Genomic DNA, 25,027 nt, shown 5'->3' on the forward strand with positions numbered 1-25,027 from the left:
TTTGTTACAAAAATTGGACTTTTAGGGCCTGTTCACAATTTCTGCCTGTAAAACCGGGTTGACAATTGCAATGCTAACGACCGCGAATATTACGACAGACGGCTTCGTTTTTGCGGGGAGATTCAAGGCACCTATTCACATCTAAAAAAATAAGATAAAAAAGAGTACATACTTGTTTAAAAAAACCTCTACAAACTCGTTCCTGATTAGCAAAACACTGCAATGCGTCTGCAGAATTGCGAAGACATTCCAAACAGTGTTTCAGAAATTTTGAAAATATTTACCTTTCTCGCAGTTTCTGCCTGCATAACCTGTTTTACAACTGCACTGGTAACTCCCCAGAAGATTTTGACAACCAGCACCGTTTTTGCAACGAGATCCAGCACACTCGTCGATATCTCCAAATACAAAATAACAGAAGCACTTTTAAGCCCGCAAAGGGAAGTTAGTTAGTCTTAAAGAGTTTGTTCCTATTAACAAGATTTTCTAAGAATAAAAATTTGCATCTGAAGGTATTTTTTCATTATTATGTTTGATAATTTCTAGATATTATTAAAAGTAGTAGTAGGCCCTCTTTCCTACTGCTGAGGCTGCAAAGTAGTATTATTTGTGTAACAAGAAATCTAAAAAAAATGGAGCAAATAGTTCGTGAACAATAAAGAGCCATTTTTGTGATGTTCACCTTTTCCGCAGTCTTTGCCTGTAAATCCGGGTTTACAGTTACATTTGTGACTTCCGGGAATGTTTTGACAAGTTGCACCGTTTTTACATGGAGATCCAACACATTCATCGATATCTAAAGACGAAATCACAACTGAGTAACAATGCAAATAATGATAATGATAATAATACTAATTATAATAGTAATAATAATAATAATGAATAAGTGACATCGGGAATAATAATTCCGTTGGTATATAATTATAATGATATTTATTTCCTAATAATGACTTGATGAGGGAACTTAACTTGCCAAAACTGTTTCCACCGGGGCCCTCAGTCTAGACCTTGGTTGTTAAAAGTAACAATTGTAATAGTATGAAAATGTGATGTGGTATTCAGTAAAGAGTATATCGGGAAATGCACGTAAATGAAGAATGATAATGGTACTCAATTAAATATTCTTAAACAGGAATGCAAAATGCAACGAAGTGCTTCTCAGGAAAGGCGATATCTTGGTAATGAAATGGTTAAAAAATTGAAATTAAGGCAAGATGAAAGTAACTGTTCCTAATGAAATTTTTAAGCCTAAGAAAGCTCACCAGTTTGACAGTTTCGTCCAATATATCCGGATTTACACTTGCATCGGTAACTTCCAGGAAGATTTTGACAACTAGCACCGTTCTTACAAGGGGATTTTGCACACTCATTGATGTCTAAATAACAAATTAAAAGTCAAAAGAACTACGTTTACAAATTAAATACGTTTACAAATTCAAAATTAATCAAATAAAATCCCCTTAGAGATACTGCGAAACGTTCATAGATAGTTAGATTGTAGAAAGGTGTTGGAATTGAAAAGAGAGCGAGTTAGCTAACCTGCGTCGCAGTTCTTCCCTGTAAAACCTGCTTTACAACTGCACAAGTAACTCCCGGGAATATTTGAACATTTAGCGCCGTTTTTACAAGGAGATCCAGCACATTCGTCAACATCTAAAGAAAAAAGTACAAATTAATATAACTTTTCTTGCATAAAGTAAAAAGTACCTCTTCCTATACATCATATTATATATAATTATTTTTTTAAAAACGATCCAGGACACTCACCAACCACGTTTTCAAATGTAAAATTAATGAAATTAAATCCTTCTGGAGATACCGATAAAAGTTTGTGATTCTAATTTGCAAAACGTTCATAATTCTAAATGGATAGATAGATTGTAGAAAGGTGTTGGAATTAAAAAGAGAGTGGGCTAGCTGACCTGAGTTGCAGTTTCTTCCTGTAAAACCTGCATTACATCTGCACAGGTAACTCCCGGGAATATTTTGACATGTAGCGTCGTTTTTACAAGGAGATCCAGCACATTCGTTAATATCTAAATAAAAAAGTATAAATTCAAGGCGGTATTTTGGTACTGAAATGATTTTAAAAATTTCAAATGAAGGCAAAATGGAAGTTCCTGTTCCTTATAAAACTTTTAAGCGCAACCAAACTCACCAGTTTGACAGTTTCGTCCAGTATATCCGAATTTACACTTGCACTGGTAACTTCCAGGAAGATTTTGACACAAGGCATCGTTTTGACACGGAGATGCAGCACACTCATCTATATCTGTATATATAGAATAAGAAACTAAGTACACATGATTATCATTTTAGAACCGTCCAATCAATACAAGATTACGGAAGAACAATTTTTAATGGCGCTCTTTTAGAATATGGTCCAGCGAGAGAGGTAAATCTCATCTATGTCGCCAAAAGATGATATTTAATCTTCCAAGGCGGCCTACCTGTCTCACAGTTCCTGTCTGTATAGCCAGGTTTACACGCGCACTGGTAGCTTCCAGCTATATTTTGACAAGTAGCACCGTTCTTACAAGGAGACTTAGCACACTCATTGATATCTAGATAACAAAGTAGGCGTCAATATAACTTAAACCGCAATGATATATAAAACTACCATTTCCTTCCGTTTGTATTCTCCAATAAATAAGACTATCAGAAATAAAAACTAATGTAAAACTAAAATATTATGATCTTAATTTGAATGTAACGAGAAAGACGCATCGTCGAAAAATTGAAAAGTAACTTTATGTTCAGACTTCACCATCCTTTTTGTCGTTTTTCAAAACAATCCAGGATACTTATTAATTACGTTTCCAAATCCTTCCAGTGATATTGCAAATAGTTCATAATTCTAAATGGAAAGATAGACTGTAGAAAGGTATTGGAATTATAGTGCCGATGACACAAATTTTTTTTTGGCTTAAATATTTAGCTTATCACATGTACAATCCAATTCCGGTAGAAGAGAAATTTCAAAAAGCCCAAAACACGGTTTTTTTTGGGTCCTAAAGAGCTCCTATTTTGTCTTAAAAATGTCCCATGGACTGGTAACGAATTAGCGGGTGATGACGTAGAAAACTATAAAAACTCTCAGTTGACAATTACAAATCTCTCACATCTCTTGTAGTTTTGTATCAATCAGCGTTGAAATACTCTTGATCATCATCCTCATCATCATCCATTTCGCTCAATGGTTAAATTTCGTATGTATCGACTTTCACACAGCACTTGGATTCGTCACCGTCTAATTCAATAAAACTTGTGTTTCTTCGTTTATTTCGTTGCAGTGCTGTTATCACAATGGCATCGCTACAGTGGCTACTTTTAGTCTCAGAAGAGCAGGGAGAATTGATGGCTCGTGAGATGGATTTTCGGAAACCCAGGTTAAGAGAAAACACGGCCGCTTCGAGCTTGTGTTTTTTTTTTTTGTCAGTATCCGCCAGAGGTTTCGCACTGTTCATGCAACAGGGAGTCGGTCAGCCCAGGAAATGAGTTGAACTTTATTACAAATGATGTGTTTGTTATTAAAATACGATGGAAAATACAATTGGTTCGATTTTCATACGATAAGAAAAGCGCAAATGTAGTCACGTGGAAAGACAAGGACTATAGGTACATCTCTAGCGCGTGAAATAAAAAACAATAAGGAGCTCACTATTCTTCGCATGCCCACCGAAAAGAAAGAATGTTGAACAATTATGGTTGGTCTGGGAACAGGCCCCTTAATCTGCATTCTTTTAAGCTGAGTTCATTGTTTATCTTTCCATGATTTGACTAATGGTATGCGTTTGTAACAGCCATCTTCGAAGCCGGTGCGGAGAATAAGGCCGACGACACTGAAGAGTAAAATCTCCTCGATGACAACGATCGAAACGCATACAATTTGGCCATACAACTTCATCCTTTGGAAATTAGTGTATAGAAGTACTCGGTATATGTGTATTATTCTGGTACCTAACATCATTTGGCGCTCCGGTCAGGCAATACGATCTTCCTCTCCTTTGGATTTCTCCTCTCACCACTTTAGTTTCCGAGGTGTGTGTTTACAGTTTTCTACGTGACAGCTATGTTACATTAGCGTATTGGCCGCTTGCTTTATCGGGACACTTTTTGGCCGCCAAATCCTACTTTCAATGCACAAAAAAATGGACAAGTAGAACTCGCCAGGCGCGAAGGTCGATTATTTCTTATTTTAAATACCGCTGTCGACCAGAAAATACAAAAAAAAAATTTCCTTCATAGGAACTTTAAAAAGAGAGTGAGTTAGCTGACCTGTGTCGCAGTTCTTTCCTGTAAAACCTGCTTTACAACGACAAAAATATTTCCCGGGAATATTTTGACATGTAGCGTAACAATAAATAACCATTTTAGTGAAGTTCACCTTTTCCGCAGTCTCTGCCTGTAAATCCGGGTTTACAGTTACATTTGTGACTTCCGGGAATATTTTGACAAGTGGCACCGTTTTTGCATGGAGATCCAACACATTCATCGATATCTAAAGACAAATCACAAGTAACAACGTCAGTAATGATAACAATAATAATACTGATAATGATAATAATAATAATGATGATAACAACAATGATCATTAAGTGATTGCGGGAATAATAATTCCCGCAATCACTTAATGATCATAATAATAATAAAGTAACAACGTCAGTAATGATAACAATAATAATAATGATAATGATAATAATAATGATGATAACAACAATGATCATTAAGTGATTGCGGGAATAATAATTCTGTTGGTATATAATTATAATGATATTTATTTTCTAATAATGATTTTTAATAAATTTTAATAGTATGTAAATGTGATATGGTATTCAGTAAAGAGTACATCGCAAAATATACGTAAATAAACAATGATAATGGTACTCCGTCGAGGTGCTTCTCAGGAAAAGCGATATCTTGGTAATGAAATGATTCAAAAAACTTCAAATGAAGGCAAGATGAAAGTTATTGTTCCTAATGAGACTTTTAGCCTGACAAAGCTCACCACTTTCGCAGTTTCGTCCAATGTATCCGGATTTACACTTGCATCGGTAACTTCCAGGAAGATTTTGACACAAGGCATCGTTTCGACACGGAGATTCAGCGCACTCATCTATATCTGTATATGGAATAAGAAACCACATGTCTAATTTTAAATAAGGACAATGGAGGAGTTTCCAGTTGCAGAGATTTTAGAGCAACTATTCAAGACTTTTTTCCGATATTTCTACAAGGAACACACAGTGCCTTATCGAAGTTCACGATTGTTATTTTAGAACTGTCCGTCCAAGATGACAGAAGTACAACTTTTAATGGCGCTTTTTTAGAATATGGTTCAGTGAGAGAAAAGATGATATTTAATCTTTCGGGGCACCTTACCTGTCTCACAGTTCCTGTCTAAGTAGCCAGGTTTACACGCGCATTGGTAGCTTCCAGCTATATTTTGACAAGTAGCACCGTTCTTACAAGGGGACTTAGCACATTCATTGATATCTAGATAACAGATTTAAAGTCAATATTACTTAAACCGCAATGATATTTAGAACTATCATTTCCTTTCGCTTGCATCTTTCAATAGATAAGACTATCACATGTAAAAACTGGTGTAACATCAAAATATTGTGATCTTAATTTGAATTTAACGAGAAGGACGTAACGTCTAGAAATTGAAAAGTAACTTTATGTTTGGACTTTATCATCCTTTTTTTTCAAAACAATTCAGGACACTTATTAAATACGTTAACAAATTGATGAAATTAACTCCTCCAGAAATATTACAAAAAATCGTTTAATTCTAAATAGATAGATAGATTGTAGAAAGATAGTGGAATTAGAAAGAGAGCGAACTAGCTGACCTGTGTCGCAGTTCCTTCCTGTAAAACCTGCTTTACAACTACACAGGTAACTCCCGGGAATATTTTGACACGTAGCGCCGTTTTTGCAAGGAGATCCAGGACACTCGTCAATATCTAAATATGAAAGTACTAATGAATATGACATTTCGTGCCTAAAGTTAGCACTACCTCTTTCTGTAGATTATAATTATATATTTGTTTGTTTTTGCGATATAATTAAATATAGGGGAGTCACAAATATGCCTTTGAGGGGATGAAAGTTCAGTTAGTCCGAGAAAGGTTGTCTCTTGAGTCCACAAACCTCTTTGACAGTTTCTTAACAAATAGTTCGTGAACAATAAAGAACCATTTTTGTGATGTTCACCTTTTCCGCAGTCTTTGCCTGTAAATCCGGGTTTACAATTACATTTGTGACTTCCGGGAATGTTTTGACAAGTTGCACCGTTTTTGCATGGAGATCCAACACATTCATCGATATCTAAAGACGAAATCACAACTGAGTAACAATGCAAATAATGATAATGATAATAATACTAATTATAACAGTAACAATAATAATGATTAAGTGACATCGGGAATAATAATTCCGTTGGTATATAATTATAATGATATTTATTTCCTAATAATGACTTGATGAGGGAACTTAACTTGCCAAAACTGTTTTCAGCGGGGCCCTCAATCTAGACTTTGGTAGTTAAAAGTAACAATTCTCGTAGTATGAAAATGTGATGTGGTATTCAGTAAAGAGTATATCGGGAAATGCACGTAAATGAAGAATGATAATGGTACTCAATTAAATATTCTTAAACAGGATTTAGGTGAAAGAACTGCAGAATGTAACGAAGTGCTTCTCAGGAAAAGCGATATCTTGGTAATGAAATGATTAAAAAATTGAAATGAAGGCAAGATGAAAGTGACTGTTCCTAATGAAATTTTTAAGCCTAAGAAAGCCCACTAGTTTGACAGTTTCGTTCAGTATATCCGGATTTACACTTGCATCGGTAACATCCAGGAAGATTTTGACAACTAGCACCGTTCTTACAAGGGAATTTTACACACTCATTGATGTCTAAATAACAAATTAAGAATTTTAACTGCGGTAATATATAAAACCACCATTTCCTTTCGCTTATTATATATTACGTTTCCAAATGCAAAATTAAAGAAATAAAATCCCCTCAGAGATATTGCGAAAAGTTCACAGATAGATTGATTGTAGAAAGGTGTTGGAATTGAAAAGAGAGCGAGCTAGCTGACCTGTGTCGCAGTTCTTTCCTGTAAAACCTGCTTTACAACTGCACAGGTAACTCCCGGGAATATTAGAACATTTAGCGCCGTTTTTACAAGGAGATCCAGCACATTCGTCAACATCTAAAGAAAAAAGTATAAATTAATATAACTTTTCTTGCATAAAGTGAAAAGTACCTCTTCCTATATATCATATTAGGTATGATTATTTTTTTAAAATCAATCCAGGACACTCATTAATCACGTTTTCACATGCAAAATTAATGAAATTGAATCCTTCTGGAGATACTGATAAAAGTTTGTAATTCTAAATTGCAGAAAGTTCATAATTCTAAATGGATTGACAGATTGTAGAAATGTGTTGAAATTAAAAAGAGAGCGGGCTAGCTTACCTGAGTTGCAGTTTCTTCCTGTAAATCCTGCTTTAAATTTTTTTTAAAGCGCACTTTATGGGGACACTTTTTGGCCGCCAAATCGTACTTTCAACGTAGAAAAAAATGGACAAGGAGAACTCGCCAGGCGCGAAGGTCAATTAGTTCTAATTTTAAATACCGCTGTCAACCAGAAAATACAAAAAAAATTTCGTGTCATAGGCACTTTAAAAAAGAGAGCGGGTTAGCTGACCTGCGTCGCAGTTCTTTCCTGTAAAACCTGCTTTACAACTGCACAGGTAACTCCCAGGAATATTAGAACATTTAGCGCCGTTTTCACAAGGAGATCCAGTACATTCGTCAATATCTAAAGAAAATAGTACAAGTTAATATAACTATTCTTGCATGAAGTAAAAAGTACCTCTTGCCATTTTTTTTGATATGTTCTTCATATATATATTTTAAAAACAATCCAGGACACTTACTTATTACATTTCCAAATGCAAAATTAATGAAATTAACTCACTCCAGAGATACTGATAAAAGTTTGTAATTCTAAATGAATAGATAGATTGTAGAAAGGTATTGGAATTAAAAAGAGAGCAGGCTAGCTGACCTGCGTTGCAGTTCCTTCCTGTAAAACCTGCTGTACATCTGCAGATGTAACTTCCGGGAATATTAAGACATGTAGCACCGTCTTTACACGGAGAGCCAGCACACTCGTTAATATCTAAATAAAAAGGGATAAATTAATCTAACTTTTCTTGCCTAAAGTTTAAAGTATCTCTTTTTATATGTTATAATAATTTATCTGTTATTTTTTTGCGGTAGAATTAAGTACGGGAAAATCACAAAGATATCAACAAGGGGGTGAAAATTGATGAACAATAATAATTGTACTCAATTAAATATTATTAAACGGATTTTAAGGCAACGAACTGTAAAATGAAACGAAGCGCTTCTCAGGAAAGACGATATCTTGGTAATGAAGTGATTAAAAAAATCCAAATGAAGGTGAGATGAATATTACTGTTCCTAATGGAATTTCTAGGCCTAATCAGCTCACCAATTTGACAATTTCGTCCAGTATATCCGGATTTACACTTGCATCGGTAACTTCCTGGAATATTTTGACACAAGGCATCGTTTTGACACGGAGATGCAGCACACTCGTCTATATCTGTATATAGAATAAGAAACCAAAAAAGAAACCACTAATTTTAGATAAAGACAACGGAGGACTTTCTAGTTGCAGAGATTTTAGACAACAACTCAAGTCTTCCTATCGATTTTCGTACAAGGAACACACAGTGCTTTATCAGGGCTCACACATTTATCATTTTAGAACCGTTCAATCAATACAAGATGACAGAAACAACTTTTAATTGCGCTTTTTTAGAATATGATCCAGTGAGAAAAATGAACACCATCTATGGTACCAAACGACGATTTTTAATTTTACAAGGCAGCTTACCTGTCTCACAGTTCCTGTCTGCATAGCCACGTTGACACGCACATTGGTAGCTTCCAGCAGTATTTTGACATGTTGCACCGTTCTTACAAGGGGATTTAGCACACTCATTGATATCTAGATATTAAATTTATATGTATCAATGGAACTTCAACCGCAATGATATTTAAAACCAACATTTCCTTCCCGTTCCGTTTGCGTTCTCCACTGGATAAGACTATTAGAAATAAAAACTGGCTATGATCCTTATTTGGATGCAAGGGGAAAGACATATCGTCTTGAAATTCAACAGTTACTCCCGTTAGACTCGTGGCATCCTTTTTGTTTATCTTTTTTTTCAAAACAATTCAGAACACCTATTAAATACGGTTCCAAAGGCAGAATTAATGAAATTAACTCCTTCCAGTGATATTGCAAATAGTTTAGTATTCTAAATAGAAAGATGATGGAATTAGAAAGAGAGCGGGCTAGCTGACCTGTGTCGCAGTTCCTTCCTGTTAAACCTGCTTTACAACTGCACAAATGACTCCCGGGAATATTTTGACATTTAGCGTAACAACAAATAACCATGAAGATGAAATTAAAAGATCCTCGCAGCTAAGAACACTACTGAAACGAGTAGTTGTAAATAGGACCTGAAAAAAATTCAGGCCCGTACGGGATTTGAACCCATGACCTCTGCGATGCCGGTGCAGCGCTCTACCAATTGAATTTTCATATATCTAAAATCAATAAATAACCATTTTGGTGAAGTTCACCTTTTCCGCAGTCTCTGCCTGTAAATCCGGGTTTACAGTTACATTTGTGACTTCCGGGAATATTTTGACAAGTAGCACCGTTTTTGCATGGCGATCCAACACATTCATCGATATCTAAAGACAAATCACAAGTAAGTAACAAGGTCAGTAATAATAATAATAATGATAATGATAATAATAATAATCATCATCATTAAGTGATTGCGGGAATTGGTATATAATTCTAATGATATTTATTTTCTAATAGTGATTTTAATGAATTTTAATAGTATGTAAATTTGATGTGGTATTCAGTAAAGAGTACATCGCAAAATATACGTAAATAAACAATGATAATGGTACTCCGTTGAGGTACTTCTCAGGAAAGGCGATATCTTGGTAATGAAATGATTAAAAAAGCTTCAAATGAAGGCAAGATACAAGTTGTTGTTGCTAATGAAACTTTTAAGCCTGACAAAGCTCACCACTTTCGCAGTTTCGTCCAATATATCCGGATTTACATTTGCATCGGTAACTTCCAGGAAGGTTTTGACACAAGGCATCGTTTTGACACGGAGATTTAGCGCACTCATCTTTATCTGTATATGGAATAAGAAACCACATATCTAATTTTAAATAAGGACAATGAAGGACTTTCTAGTTGTATAGATTTTAGAGCAACTATTCAAGACTTTTTTTCCAAGATTTCTACAAGGAACATACAGTGCTTTATCGAAGTTCACATGATCATTATTTTAGAACCGTCCGTCCAAGATGACAGAAGCACAACTTTTAATGGCGCTTTTTTAGAATATGGAAATGAACCTCATCTATGTCGCCAAAGGATGATATTTAATCTTTCGGGGCACCTTACCTGTCTCACAGTTCCTGTCTATGTAGCCAGGTTTACACGCGCATTGGTAGCTTCCAGCAATATTTTGACAAGTAGCACCGTTCTTACAAGGGGACTTAGCACATTCATTGATATCTAGATATAGATTTAAAGTCAATATTACTTAAAGCGCAATGATATTTAGAACTACCATTTCCTTTCGTTTGCATCTTTCAATAGATAAGACTATCACATATCAAAACCGGTGTAACATTAAAATATTGTGATCTTAATTTGAATTTAGAAATTCAAAAGTAACTTTATGTTTAGAGTTTATCATCCTTTTTCGCTTTTCAAAACAATTCATGACACTTATTAAACACGTTAACAAATTGATGAAATTAACTCCTCCAGAAATATTACAAAAAATCGTTTAAATCTAAATGGATAGATTGATTGTAGAAAGGTAGTGGAATTAAAAGGAGAGTGGGCTAGCTGACCTGTCTCGCAGTTCCTTCCTATGAAACCTGCTTTACAACTACACCGGTAACTCCCGGGAATATTAGAACATTTAGCGCCGTTTTTACAAGGAGATCCAGCACATTCGTCAATATCTAGATAAAAAAGTATAACGAAATATAACTATTCTTTCATAGAGTAAAAAGTACCTCTTCTCAGATATTATAATATATTATATATACATAATTTAAAAGCAATCCAGGACACTTAATACGTCGCCAAAATCTAAAACTAATGAAATTCACCCCTACCAGAGATACTGCTTAAAGTTCAAAGCAAAGAGTTCGTGAACAATAAAGAACCATTTTTGTGATGTTTACCTTTTCCGCAGTCTTTGCTTGTAAATCCGGGTTTACAATTACATTTGTGACTTCCGGGAATGTTTTGACAAGTTGCTCCGTTTTTGCATGGAGTTCCAACACATTCATCGATATCTAAAGACGAAATCACAAGTTAGTAACAATGCGAATAATGATAATGATAATAATACTAATTATAATAGTAACAATAATAATGACTAAGTGACATCGGGAATAATAATTCCGTTGGTATATAATTATAATGATATTTATTTCCTAATAATGACTTGATGAGGGAACTTAACTTGCCAAAACTGTTTTCTGTGGCGCCCTCAATCTAGACCTTGGTTGTTAAAAGTAACAATTGTAATAGTATTATGTGGTATTCAGTAAGAGTATATCGGGAAATGCATGTAAATGAAGAATGATAATGGTACTCAATTAAATATTCTTAAACAGTATTTGGGTGAGCGAACTTCAAAATGTAACGAAGTGCTTCTCAGGAAAGGCGATATCTTGGTAATGAAATGATTAAACAATTGAAATGAAGGCAAGATGAAAGTGACTGTTCCTAATGAAATTTTTAAGACTAACAAAGCTCACCAGTTTGACAGTTTCGTCCAGTATATCCGGATTTACACTTGCATCGGTAACTTCCAGGAATATTTTGACAACTAGCACCGTTCTTACAAGGGGATTTTGCACACTCATTGATGTCTAAATAACAAATTAAAAGTCAAAAGAACTTTAACCGCGGTAATATTTAAAACCACCATTTCCTTTCGCTTATTAAATACGTTTCCAAATTCAAAATTAATCAAATAAAATCCCCTCAGAGATACGAAACGTTCACAGATAGATAGATTGTAGAAAGGTGTTGGAATTGAAGAAAATAGCGAGTTAACTAACCTGAGTCGCAGTTTTTCCTAGTAAAACCTGCTTTACAAATGCACAGGTAACTCCCGGGAATATTTGAACATTTAGCGCCGTTTTTACAAGGAGATCCAGCACATTCGTCAATATCTAAAGAAAAAAGTACAAATTAATATAACTTTTCTTGCATAAAATAAAAAGTACCTTTTCCTGTATGTCATATTATATATATCTTTTTACAAACAATCCAGGACACTCGCTAATCACGTTTTCAAATGCAAAATTAATGAAATTGAATCCTTCTGGAGATATTTATAAAAGTTTGTTATTCTAAATTGCATAAAGCTCATAATTCTAATTGGATAGATAGTTTGCAAGAAAGGTATTGAAATTAAAAAGAGAGCGGAGTAGCTGACCTGTGTTACAGTTCTTTCCTGTAAAACCTGCTTTACATCTGCACAGGTAATTCCCGGGAATATTTTGACATGTAGCGCCGTTCTTACAAGGAGATCTAGCACACTCGTCAATATCTAAATATGAAAGTACAAATATTTATACCTTTTCTTGCCTAAAGTTAAAAGTATCTCTTCTTATATGTCATATATTTATTCGCAATCTTTTGCGGCAGAATTAAATAGGGGAATCACAAAATGTCTTTTGAGAGGATGAAGGTTGATGAACAATAATAGTGGTGCCCAATTAATTATTACTAAACGGTATTTAAGTCAACGACCTGCAAAATGCAACGAAGTGCTTCTCAGAAAAGGCGATGTATACCTCGGTAATGAAATGATTAAAAGAAATTCAAATGAAGGCAATATGAAAGTTATTGTTCCTAATGAAACTTTTAAGCCTGGCAAAATTCACCAGTTCCACAATTTCGTCCAGTATGTCCAGATTTACAGTTGCATCGGTAACCTCCCGGAAGATTTTGACACAAGGCATTGTTTTGACACGGAGATTTAGCGCACTCGTCTATATCTGTATATAGAATAAGAAACCCAATAACTAATTTCAGATAAAGATAATGGAGGACCTTCTAGTTGCAACGATACTAGAGGAACTATCCAAGACTTCTTCGCGAGTTTTCTACAAGGAACACACAGCGCTTTATCGAAGTTCACATGATTTTCATTTACGAACCGTCCAATCAATACATGATGACGTAAAGACAACTTTTAATTGCGGTTTTAGAACATGGTCCGATAAAAGAAATGTACCTCATCTATGTCGCCAAAAGATGATATATAAATTTACAAGGCAGCTTACCTGTCTCACAGTTACTGTCTGTATAGCCAGGTTTACAGACGCACTGGTAGCTTCCAGCGATATTTTGACAAGTAGCACCGTTCTTACACGGGGATTTAGCACACTCATTTATGTCTAGATAACAAAGTAGGGATCAGCATAACTTAAACCGCAATTATATTTAAAACGGCCATTTACTTTCGTTTGCATCCTCCGATGGATAAGACTATCAGAAGTAAAAACTTGTATAACACGAAAATATTATGGTCTTAATTTGGATGCAACGAGAAGGACTATTCTATTTAATTATGAAATAGATTTTAAAGATATCGTGCGTCTGTTATAGATCACGGATGACATCTAATTGTGAGAAACAACAAAAAAAAGGTTCAGCTATTAGTTTTTTATTTGTTTGTATACAGAACCTCTGACACAGAATCTAGTTGTTTTATACAATGGAAAATCAACAAATTGCCATTTTTTTGTCGTTTTCAGACATTATTTAATGTTGTAAATAACTGGTCCTTAAGGGAATGACATAATTTAGAAGAACACGCTCCTCCTTTACCACATCCTTTTATGGCTTCGCTTAATGTCTAGAGTAGTGCTGAGAGTAGTAAGCCTCCTTTACTACTGCTGAGGTTGCAAAGTAAGTATCATTTGTGTGGCAAGTAATCTCAAAAACTGGAGCAAATGGCTCGTGGACAATAAATAACCATTTTGGTGAAGGTCACCTTATCCGCAGTCTCTGCCTGTAAATCCGGCTTTACAGTTACATTTGTAACTTCCGGAATATTTTGGCAAGTAGCACCATTTTTTTATGGGGATTCAACGCATTCATCGATATCCAAAGACGAAATCGCAAGTAAGTAACAACTACCAACGCAAACAATAATACTAATAATAATAATGATTAAGGACAGCGGGAATAATAATTCAGTTGGTATATGATTTTAATGATATATATTTTCTAAAAATGATTTTTAATTAGGGAACCCAACTCGCCAAAACTGTTTTCAGCGGGGCCCTCAATCTTGACCTTAAGTGGCAGCAGGAATATTAATTCCGTTGATATAATTATATTTTTTTCTAATAATGATTTTTAATAAGGGAGCCCAACTCGCCAAAACAGTTTTCAGCGGGGCCCTCAATTTAGACCTTTGTTGTTAAAAGTAACAATTTTAATAATATGTAAATGTGATGTGGTATTCAGCAAAAGGAAATCGGGAAATACACGTAAATAAAAAATGGTAATGATATTTAGTTGTACATTCTTAAACGGCTTTAGGTCAACGAACTGCAAAATGCGATGAAGTGCTTTTCAGGAAAGGTGATATTTTGGTAATGGAATGATTAAACAAATTCAGATGAAGGCAAAATGAAAGTTACTGTTCCTAATGAAATTTCGAAGCCTAAAACAAAGCTCACCAGTTTGACAGTTTCGTCCAGTATATCCGGATTTACACTTGCATCGGTAACTTCCAGGTAGATTTTGACAAGTAGCACCGTTCTTACAGGGGGATTTGGCACACTCATTGATGTCTAGATAAAAAAATTAAAAGTCGAGATAACTTAAACGGAATCATATTTTAAACTGTTGTTCCTTTCGTTTGCATTCTCCAAAGGATAGGACTATAAAAATAAAAACTGTTGTAACATGAAAATATGATGATCCTAATTTAGATGCAACGAAAAGGACATACCGTGTAGGAATTCAACAGTAACTTCAAGTTAAACTTTGAGCATCCATTTTTGTTTGCTCGTTTCATAAGTTTATAAAACAATCCAGGACACTTATTAAATTTGTTTCCAAATAAAACATAAATGAAATTAACTTCTTCGAGAGATATTGCAAAAAGCTCCTAAAAAGTTCCTAATTCTAAATGGATAGATAGATTGTAGAAAGGTATTGGAAAAAAAAAGAGAAAGGGTTAGCTGACCTGTGTCGCAGTTCCTTCCATTAAAACCTGCTTTACAACTGCATAGGTAACTTCCGGGAATATTTTTACATGTGGCGCCGTTTTTACATGGAGATCCAGCACACTCGTTAATATCTAAATATGAAAGTACAAATTGCTATAACATTCTTGCCTAAAGTGCCTCTTCCTACAAGTTATAAATATTTATTTCTTATTTTTTTTGCGATAGGGATGTAAGGGAGTCACAAATATATCTATAAAGGGATGAAATTTGGGTTGGTTCGGAAAAGGAAGTCTCTTGAGTCCACAAACCTCTTTGACAATGTCTGCCTGCAAATCCTGATTTACAGCTGCACCGGTAACTGCCGGGAACATTTTGACATAGAGCACCGTTTTTGCAAGGAGAACTTGTGCACTCGTCCACATCTGTAAATATAATTATAGATCAGTCTTAATTTCTATTGAATTAACAAACAGATTTCAGGATGTTGTGCGTCTGTTATAGATCACGGATGAGATCTAAATGTGATTAACAACAACAAAAAAACAAGGCTAAACTATAAAGTGTTTCACCAATGCTATCACCATATTGTGACGTTTTCTTTAGTTGTTACTATACAGACCTTTGGACACAGAATCCATTCATTTTACACAATAGAGAAACAAAAATTGTCTATGGTAACACCATTTATGGTAGTTATATGATTAAACATTCAATAAAGGCAAAATGAAAGCTTCTGTTCCTAATGAAATTTCTAAGTCTAACAAAGCTCACCAGTTTCACAGTCTCGTCCAGTATATCCGGATTTACATTTGCATTAAGACGTAATTTACATAAAGACAATGGAGGACTTTCTAGTTGCATCGATCTTAGAGTAACAGAATATGGTCTAATGAGAGAAATGAACCTCATCTCTGTCGCAAACGGTGATTATTAATTTTACAAGGCAGGTTACCTGTCTCACAGTTCCTGTCTGTATAGCCAGGTTTACAGGCGCACTGGTAGCTTCCAGCAATATTTTGGCAAGTAGCACCGTTCTTACAAGGGGCTTTAACACATTCATTGATATCTAGATAATAGATTTAAATTCAATATAACTTAAACCGCCATGATATTTAAAACTACCATTTCCTTTTATTTGCATCTCTACCATTAGAGACTATCAGAAATTAAAACTTGTGTAACATTAAGATATTATGATCTTAATTTGGATGCACTGAGAAGGAGGTATAGTCTAAAAACTCACTTTATGTTTAGACTTGTAGCATCTTTTTTGTTCGCTTTTTTTAAAAAAATCCAGGACACATTAAATACGTTCAAAAAAACAAAATTAATGAAATTAACTCTATCCAAATATATCGCATCATATATATTCATGATTCCAAAATGGGTAGATAGATAGCAGTAAGGTATTGGAAATAAAGAGAGCGGGCTAGCTGACCTGTCTCGCAGTTCCTTCCTGTAAAACCTGCTTTACACCAGCACAGGTAACTCCCGGGAATATTTTGACATGTAGCACCGTTTTTACAGGGATATCCAGCACACTCGTCAATATCTAGATATGCAAGTGCTAATTAATATAACATTTCTTGCATAAAGTAAAAAGTACCTCTTCTTATATGATCCTCTACAATATAATCATTTATTTGTTTTCTGATTTGTGATAGAATTTAATACAGGGGAGTCAGAAATATATCTATAAGTGGAGTGTGGTTCAGTTAGTCAGAAAGTCTCTCGAGTCCACAAACCTCTTTGACAGTTTCCGCCTGCAAATCCTGATTTACAACTGCATCGATAACTGCCGGGAACATTTTGACATAGAGCACCGTTTTTGCAAGGAGAACCTGTGCACTCGTCCACATCTGTATATATAATTAATTAACAAATGGATTCCATGATGCCGTTCGTCTGCTATAGATCACGAATGACATTTAAAGATGAGAAACAACAACAACAAAAAAACAAGGCTCGGCCACTAATTATGTCACTACTGTTATTACTACATTTTGACGTTTATGTTTTTTCTTTCTCTACAGACCCTTGGAGACAGAATCTATTTGTTTTATACAATAGAGAAGCAAAAAAATGCAATTCTTTTTGTCATTTTCAGACATCATTTGGTATTGTAAATAATTGGTCCTTAAGGCAATGACACAATTGAGAAGAACACGCTCTCCCCCTCTCCTACCACATCATTTTATGGCTTAGATAAATGTCTAGAGTGGTGCTGATAGTAGCAAGCCCCTTTTCCTATTGCTGAGTTTGCAAGGTAAGTATCATTTGTGCGGCGAGTAATCTCAAAAAATGGAGCAAATAACTCGTGGAAGATAAATAACCATTTTGGTAAAGTTCACCTTTTCCGCAGTCTTTGCCTGTAAATCCGGGTTTACAGTTACATTTGTGACTTCCGGGAGTATTTTGACAAGTAGCACCGTTTTTGCAGGGAGATCCAACACATTCATCGATATCTATAGACAAAATCACAAGTTAGTAAAAACGCGAATAATAATAGTTATTATTATTATTATAATGATGATAATAATGATTAAGTAATGGCGGGATAATAATTCCGTTGGTATACAATTATAATAATGTTTATTTTCTAATAATGTTTTTTATGAGGGAACCTAACAGCGGGGCCCTCAATCTAGACCTTGGTTGTTAAAAGTAACAATTTTAAACAGTATTTAGGTCAAAGAAGTGGAAAAAGCAACGACGTGCTTCTCAAGAACAGCAATCTTGCATATAGAATGACTAAAACTTCCAGATAAAGGCAAGATGAAAGTTACTGTTCCTAATGAAATGAAGCCTGGCAAAACTTACCAGTTTGACAGTTTCGTCCAGTATATCCGGATTTACACTTGCATCGGTAACTTCCAGGAATATTTTGACAAGAAGCACTGTTCTTACAAGGGGATTTAGCACACTCATTGATATCTAGATAACAGATAAAAAGTTGATATAACTTAAACCGCAATGCTATTTAAAACTACCATTTCCTTTCGTTTGCATTCTCCTATGGATAAGACTATCAGAAATAAAAACTGGTGGAAAATGAAAATATTATGATCGTGATTTAGACGCAACGAGAAGGGCATATCATCTAGAACAAGTGTTCTGGATTGTTTTATAACTTAAAATTTACAGTCAAAAGCTTGAGATAAAAATGGTAACAATAACAACAATAACGAGGAAAACAGCAACGACAACACTAAAGAAAAAAGAATGGCAGGCATACAAACCTATCTCGCAGTGCTTTCCAAGAAAGCCTGCTTTGCATTTGCATCTGTAGCTACCCTTTAAATTCTCACAAGTTCCACCGTTACGGCAAGGTTTTGCGACACATTCGTTAACATCTGAAGGCAAACCAAACATATTTGTTTTGTTTCTTTCATTATTATTATCATTATCATTATTATTATTTATTGCTTTTATCATTATCATTACTATTCTGACAGCTTTATTTCTGTATATTAATATGTACATAGCAGTATCAAAACAGTAAGAACCATGCCAACCTCAATTTTATCAGGCTTGCTTTTTCACCCGGAACGATTACGTTCTCAATTCGTTCATTATTATCTTCTTTAATATGTCTATGATCAGATATGCAAAACTCTATATTTGGAGTTTTTGATGAAATGAACTTCTTTTGATGTCCTTATGTCAGTTATTATTTGACAAGGTTCCTTTCTTTCTTTGTTTGTTTATGTAGGGTAGTTTTCCAGTCTTTTCCTATAAACACCGGCAGTCAATTACAGTAAGTTCAGGTAACAAAATATTTGCGCCCAACTTTTTTCTATCTAGTTTTAGATCCAATGATTTCTAGGGTTTTTCCCCTAGATACTTCACCTTGCTCGCAGATCTTTCCTTGGTACCCTGACTTGCAGAGGCAAGTGTACCCACCATTCTGGTTGACACAGGTGGCGCCATTTTGACAAGGCTTGCTAGCTTTGCACGGGTCTAAGAGAATTTGTGTTGAAAAGTAATAGTACCAGTTATGATAAAAGTATTTATGATCAGAATGATTATTCAATAGCAATAGTTTTTAAGATGTTGATAGCAATGTTAATGAAGAGAGAAAGAAAACAATAATCACCTTAATAACCATTTCGGAGCCTTATTATAAATGCCACAGTTTTGTTATAATAATAGAAACATACAGAAATGCACATTAAAAACATTGCTACCCTCTTTTCAAAAAAAAAAAAAATTTCTTTTTATTCAGAAGCCAAAAGCCTCCAACACGACAGAACCACCTAGCTCTATCCTGTCACTGTATTACAAAAAAAAGTTGAATAAAACTATAGACTTACCAAACCCTGCGTTTCCGCAATACCTCAGCCAACATCCTGGTGTCCTCGAAAGCTTGTACACGTAAAAACCGTTGCATTTCTTTATTTGAATGGCTGCATTCCAGTTGCAACAACTGGAACCCCAGTGGAAACACACCTTCCCGTTCACAACCTGCCCGACTCTTGTTGGATGTGAGCCACTTAACCATCCTGGCGCATGAGTTCCGCAGTAATGTTTTGGAACACAAGCCGTTGGCATTTGCACACCAGCTGCACCTGCAAACCTGTACCATTTGGGAGTTACAAGGTCCTTCTGGTCACACTTAAGGATATTGCCCCTGTGACGCCCTGCAGCCCGCTCTCTGTCACTTAGAACTTCATAATGTTTGCAATTATCGAAAACTGCAATATAAGATAAAAAGATTACAGCATTCTCCCGATGTGCATCTCGCGCCAGTTAAGACATTATATTTGATTCAGAGAATACCATAAACACTTTAGAATACTTTTTTCTCTAAACTGAAATACAAATAAACAGTAAGGAAACTGCTCAACAGAAAAGTCAATATCATAAAAGCCGTAACAGTTATTTCAATTATTTACAGGCAAAAACTTGAAAGAAAAACGGTAACAACAACAACAACAAAGAAACAGCAACATGAGCGCTAAAGGAAAAAAACAAATGGCAAGCATACAAACCTATCTCGCAGTGCTTGCCAAGAAATCCTGCTTTGCATTTGCATCTGTAGCTACCCTGTAAATTCTCACAAGTTCCACTGTTATGGCAAGGTTTCGTGACACATTCGTTAACATCTAAAGACAAACCGAACATACATTTGATTTTGTTTTATCATTATTGTAATCATTTATTACTATCAACATTGTTGCTACCATTCTGATAGCCTTTTTTCTGTATGTAAATCTGTACATAATAGTATCAAAACAGTAAGAACCTTGCCAGCCTCAATTTTATAGGCTTGTTTTTTCGCCTTTTGTACATTCACGAAAGGACTATGTCTTCAATTCCTTTATCATTATTATTATCCAGTTTAATATGTTCATGATCAGATATACAAAACTATAAATTTGGAATTTTGAATAAAATGAATTCCTTTTAATGTCCTTATGTCAGTTATTATTTGAAAGGGTACATTATTTTTTTGTTCACGTGGGGTAGTTTTCCATTCTTTTCCGACCAACCTGACCGGCAGTCAATTGCAGTAAGTTTGACAAAGAATACGCGACACCATTTTACTTTTTAGTTTTAGATTCAATGATTTTTAAGGATGTCCTCCTAGATACCTCACCTTGCTCGCAGTTCTTTCCTTGGTACCCAGGCTTGCAGAGGCAAGTGTAGCCTTCATTCTGGTTGACACAACTGGCGCCATTTTGACAAGGCTTACTAGCTTTGCACGGGTCTTGAAGAATTTGTAATGAAAAATAATACCCATACTATTTACGATCGGATTGATAATACTGATACTAGTTATATTCAAAATGATAATACTGAGATTAATGAAGATTAAAAGAAAGCAACGATCATATACATAACAACGCCGAGGCGTTAACCCAATTAGAAACATAGAAACGTACAAATATTGTACTTCTATGCAGTATGAAGCCTATTTTCGTAACCTCTCATGTCATCTAAAGGGCAAAAGCCTCCCTCATGACACAATCACATATCTCTGTCCTGTAACACTACTACAAAAGAAAGTTGAATAAAACTATAGACTTAAAAAAACCCTGCATTCCCGAAGATTTTTTATCCTCTCTCGGTTTCATTCGTGACAAATAACATTAAATGACAACCGTTAACACTATCCACGTGGATTAAATGTAGCATATTCAGCGTATATCTTTCCGGAAAGCTCAAAATCGTAGAGTGAATTCGGTGATCCTACTTTCCATACAAAGAAAGAAAGAAAAATAGGCGATTCCCAACTCACCAAAGCCGGCATTTCCACAGTATCTCAGCCAACATACAGGCGTCCTCGAAAGTTTGTAAACGTAAAACCCGTTGCATTTCTTTATTTGAATAGCAGCATTCCAGTTGCAACAGTTGGAGCCCCAATGGAAACACACCTTCCCGTTCACAACCTGCCCGACTCTTGTTGGATGTGAGCCACTCAACCATCCTGGTGCACGAGTTCCGCAGTAGTGTTTCGGAACACATGCCGTTGGCATTTGAGCACCAGCTGCTCCGGTAAACCTGTACCATTTAGGGGTAACAAGATCTCTCTGGTCACACTTAAGGATGTTACCCCTGTGACGCCCTGCAGCGCGCTCTCTGTCGTTGAGGACTTCGTAGTGTCTGCATTCATCAAATACTACAAAAAAACAGATTGAACAACTGCACATAAAAGTCCGAAAACATTCCATATCTCAAAACTGTAAATTGCTTACACCAGACTTTCTACATTTTGCAAGTATAGCAGAAACTCAATCTCTAGGGGATTTAAGCTTTTTGGCGTAACACAACGAAATTACGCTTTATAACATTCATCTCAACCACATTATACTTAATGTAATTTTTGATTTCATTAACTGAGCTAATAATGTTAATTGGTCAAAGCTGACATTTCCAAGCATTAGCCCTACATCAGAGCTCTGATGAAGGGTTAACATCAGCTTTGAAACTCTTTACGGCGGTCAGTTTACATCATTAACTCAGTTGATAAAACAAAAATTGTCTTGTTATACTCCCCCACTAACGCAGCATCACAGTTTCTCTAGACCTTAGCCCTTTATTCATTTACACTTAACGAAGACGACCCCGACGCAGATGTCAAATGACTCTTAAGAGACGTCAAATAAAGATGAGTTTTATGAAAAACCGGGAGGTCTACACTCAAATGAACAATACAAACCGATCTCGCAGTGTTTTCCTAGATATCCTGATTTACATTTGCATCTGTAGCTTCCCGCTATGTTCTCGCAAGTCCCGCCATTGCGGCAAGGCCTCGTAAGACATTCATTGATATCTAAAAATTGAAAACGATGAGTGTTACATATATGATTCAGAGACAGTCTCATGCCTTATTTTGTTTTATTAAGTATAAATGGTTTTTAGTTCGAGGTGACTAAAGGCCAATTTTCCTCTTTCAGTAAATTATCACAATCGGATCACAATGACTGTAAACGTTTCCTTGTCCAAATTCTCTTACACTATTTTATGTTATGTTGTTAACATAAACATTATTAACATTATATTGTTATATAACATAACAATATATAAATAAGAGAGCGGGCTTGCTAACCTGTGTCGCAGTTCCTTCCTGTAAAACCTGATTTACAACTGCACAGGTATCTCCCCGGAATATTTAGACATTTAGCGCCGTTTTTACAAGGAGATCCAGCACACTCGTTAATATCTAAATATGAAAGTATAAATTGATAATAAATTTTCTTGATTAAAGTAAAAAGTACCTCTTGCTATAAATTACAATATTTTACCTTTTTTTGGCGATAGAATTTAATAAAGGGGAATCACAAAAATATCTATGAGAGGCTACTGATAAGGTTATCTCTCGAGTCCACGAAAACTCAAAGTTATTTCACAATTTTTGCCTGTAAAATCTAAATTCACAACTGCATTCGTAACTGCGGGGAATATTGCCATAGAGCACCGTTTTCACAAGGAGATCCAACGCACCCGTCCACATCTGTATATATAATCAGAGATCACTTTTCTTTAACATAGGTAATGTTATTACCACATTCCGACATACTTTTTATTTCGTACCATAGAGAACCTCGGACACAGAATGCATTTGTTTTATATAATAGAGAGAAGCAAAAAATTGCAATTTTTATCTATTATTTCCAGATACTAATAAATTTTGTTAGTAATCCGTCCTTAAGGCAATGAAAATTTAGAAGAACACGCCCCCCTACCAGACCTTTACATGGCTTCGCCTAATGTTTAGAGTAGTACTGAGGGTAGTAAGCCTACTTTACTACTACTGAGGTTGCGAAGTATCATTTGTGTAACAAGTATGAAGAATCATTTTGGTTAAGTTCACCTTTTTCGCAGTCTCTGCCTGTAAATCCGGGTTTACAGTTACATTTGTGACTTCCGGGAATATTTTGACAAGTAGCACCATTTTTGCAGGGAGATCCAACACATTCATCAATATCTGAAGAAGAAATCATAAGTTCGTAACAACGCGGATAATAATGATAACAATTATAATAATAGTAATAATGATAACTTATAATAATGATAACAATAATAATAATAATAATGATAAAGTGACAGCGGGAATAATAATTCCGTTGGCATACAATTATAATGATATTCATTTTCTAGTGATGATTTTTAAAGAGGGGTCCGAACTCGCCAAAACTGTCTTCAACGGGGCCCTTAATCTAGACCATGGACGTTTAAAGTAGCAATTCTAGTAGTATTTAAATGTGATGTGGCATTCATTGAAGAGTACATCGCGAAATACACCTAAATTAAAAATAATAATGGTACTCAGTTGAATATTCGAAAACGGTATTTAGGTCAACGAATTGCAAAATGCAGCGAAGTGCTTCTCAGGAAAGGCGATATCTTGGTAATGAAATAATTAAAAAATTTCAAATGAAGGCAAGATTAAAGCTACTGTTCCTAATGTAATTTTAAGCCTTACAAAGCTCACCAGTTTCACAGTTTCGTCCAGTATATCCAGACTTACACGCGCATCGGTAACATCCAGGGAGATTTTGACAAGTAGCACCGTTCTTACAAGGGGATTTAGCACACTCATTGATATCTAGATAACAAATTAAAAGTCAAAAGAACTTAAACAGCAATAATATTTAAAACTAGCATTTCCTTTCGTTTGCATTCTCCAATGGAGAAATAAAAGAAATAAAAGTGGTGTAACATGTAAATATTTTGATCTTAGTCTGGATGCAACGAGAAGTACATATCGTCATGGAATTTAATAATAACCTCACGTTAGACTTGTAGCACACTTTTTTTTTTTCAAAACAATCCAGGACACCTATTAAATACGTTTTCAAATACAAAATTGATGAAATTATCTCCTTCCAGAGATACTGCTAGAAGTTGTTAAAAAATTTAAATGAATAGATAGATTGTAGAAAGGTAGTGGAAGCAGTTCCTTACTATAAAAACCTGCTTTACAACTGCATGAATAACTCCCGGGAATATTAAAACATTGAGCGCCGTTTTTACGAGGAGATCAAGCACATTCGTTAACAACGAAATTAAAGAGTACAAATTAATACAACTTTTGTTGCATAAAGTAAAAAGTACCTCTTCTTATATATTATAATATATTGAATATATATTTTTTTAAAAATAATCCAGGACACTCACTAAACAGGTCCACAAAAGCAAAAA

The 25,027-nt window shown here is 35.0% G+C and overlaps 1 protein-coding gene across 1 annotated transcript in view; it reads right to left on the reverse strand.

Annotated features, from left to right (window-relative positions):
* LOC131773028 (fibrillin-2-like) overlaps nucleotides 1-25,027 on the reverse strand; it is a 39,964-nt gene that overhangs the window by 3,332 nt on the left and 11,605 nt on the right. The window contains exons 17-61 of the mRNA XM_066172876.1: nucleotides 24,318-24,440; nucleotides 23,697-23,810; nucleotides 22,932-23,045; nucleotides 22,542-22,655; nucleotides 21,621-22,001; nucleotides 20,979-21,089; nucleotides 20,371-20,484; nucleotides 19,693-20,073; nucleotides 19,229-19,339; nucleotides 18,619-18,732; nucleotides 18,200-18,313; nucleotides 17,125-17,238; nucleotides 16,818-16,931; nucleotides 16,332-16,445; nucleotides 15,688-15,801; nucleotides 15,397-15,510; nucleotides 14,885-14,998; nucleotides 13,478-13,591; nucleotides 13,076-13,189; nucleotides 12,625-12,738; nucleotides 12,245-12,358; nucleotides 11,939-12,052; nucleotides 11,357-11,470; nucleotides 11,018-11,131; nucleotides 10,560-10,673; nucleotides 10,171-10,284; nucleotides 8,952-9,065; nucleotides 8,544-8,657; nucleotides 8,094-8,207; nucleotides 7,731-7,844; nucleotides 7,116-7,229; nucleotides 5,859-5,972; nucleotides 5,383-5,496; nucleotides 5,009-5,122; nucleotides 4,388-4,501; nucleotides 4,279-4,341; nucleotides 2,451-2,564; nucleotides 2,159-2,272; nucleotides 1,923-2,036; nucleotides 1,540-1,653; nucleotides 1,263-1,376; nucleotides 683-796; nucleotides 285-398; nucleotides 173-228; nucleotides 32-73 (exon numbers count right to left, since the gene is read on the reverse strand). Of these exons, the coding sequence (XP_066028973.1) occupies nucleotides 32-73; nucleotides 173-228; nucleotides 285-398; nucleotides 683-796; nucleotides 1,263-1,376; nucleotides 1,540-1,653; nucleotides 1,923-2,036; nucleotides 2,159-2,272; nucleotides 2,451-2,564; nucleotides 4,279-4,341; nucleotides 4,388-4,501; nucleotides 5,009-5,122; nucleotides 5,383-5,496; nucleotides 5,859-5,972; nucleotides 7,116-7,229; nucleotides 7,731-7,844; nucleotides 8,094-8,207; nucleotides 8,544-8,657; nucleotides 8,952-9,065; nucleotides 10,171-10,284; nucleotides 10,560-10,673; nucleotides 11,018-11,131; nucleotides 11,357-11,470; nucleotides 11,939-12,052; nucleotides 12,245-12,358; nucleotides 12,625-12,738; nucleotides 13,076-13,189; nucleotides 13,478-13,591; nucleotides 14,885-14,998; nucleotides 15,397-15,510; nucleotides 15,688-15,801; nucleotides 16,332-16,445; nucleotides 16,818-16,931; nucleotides 17,125-17,238; nucleotides 18,200-18,313; nucleotides 18,619-18,732; nucleotides 19,229-19,339; nucleotides 19,693-20,073; nucleotides 20,371-20,484; nucleotides 20,979-21,089; nucleotides 21,621-22,001; nucleotides 22,542-22,655; nucleotides 22,932-23,045; nucleotides 23,697-23,810; nucleotides 24,318-24,440 (5,486 nt within the window). The remainder of the gene's footprint in view (nucleotides 1-31; nucleotides 74-172; nucleotides 229-284; nucleotides 399-682; nucleotides 797-1,262; nucleotides 1,377-1,539; nucleotides 1,654-1,922; nucleotides 2,037-2,158; nucleotides 2,273-2,450; nucleotides 2,565-4,278; nucleotides 4,342-4,387; nucleotides 4,502-5,008; nucleotides 5,123-5,382; nucleotides 5,497-5,858; nucleotides 5,973-7,115; nucleotides 7,230-7,730; nucleotides 7,845-8,093; nucleotides 8,208-8,543; nucleotides 8,658-8,951; nucleotides 9,066-10,170; nucleotides 10,285-10,559; nucleotides 10,674-11,017; nucleotides 11,132-11,356; nucleotides 11,471-11,938; nucleotides 12,053-12,244; nucleotides 12,359-12,624; nucleotides 12,739-13,075; nucleotides 13,190-13,477; nucleotides 13,592-14,884; nucleotides 14,999-15,396; nucleotides 15,511-15,687; nucleotides 15,802-16,331; nucleotides 16,446-16,817; nucleotides 16,932-17,124; nucleotides 17,239-18,199; nucleotides 18,314-18,618; nucleotides 18,733-19,228; nucleotides 19,340-19,692; nucleotides 20,074-20,370; nucleotides 20,485-20,978; nucleotides 21,090-21,620; nucleotides 22,002-22,541; nucleotides 22,656-22,931; nucleotides 23,046-23,696; nucleotides 23,811-24,317; nucleotides 24,441-25,027) is intronic.

This window comes from Pocillopora verrucosa, chromosome 10, assembly GCF_036669915.1.
Source record: "Pocillopora verrucosa isolate sample1 chromosome 10, ASM3666991v2, whole genome shotgun sequence".
Taxonomy (NCBI): Eukaryota; Metazoa; Cnidaria; class Anthozoa; order Scleractinia; family Pocilloporidae; genus Pocillopora; species Pocillopora verrucosa.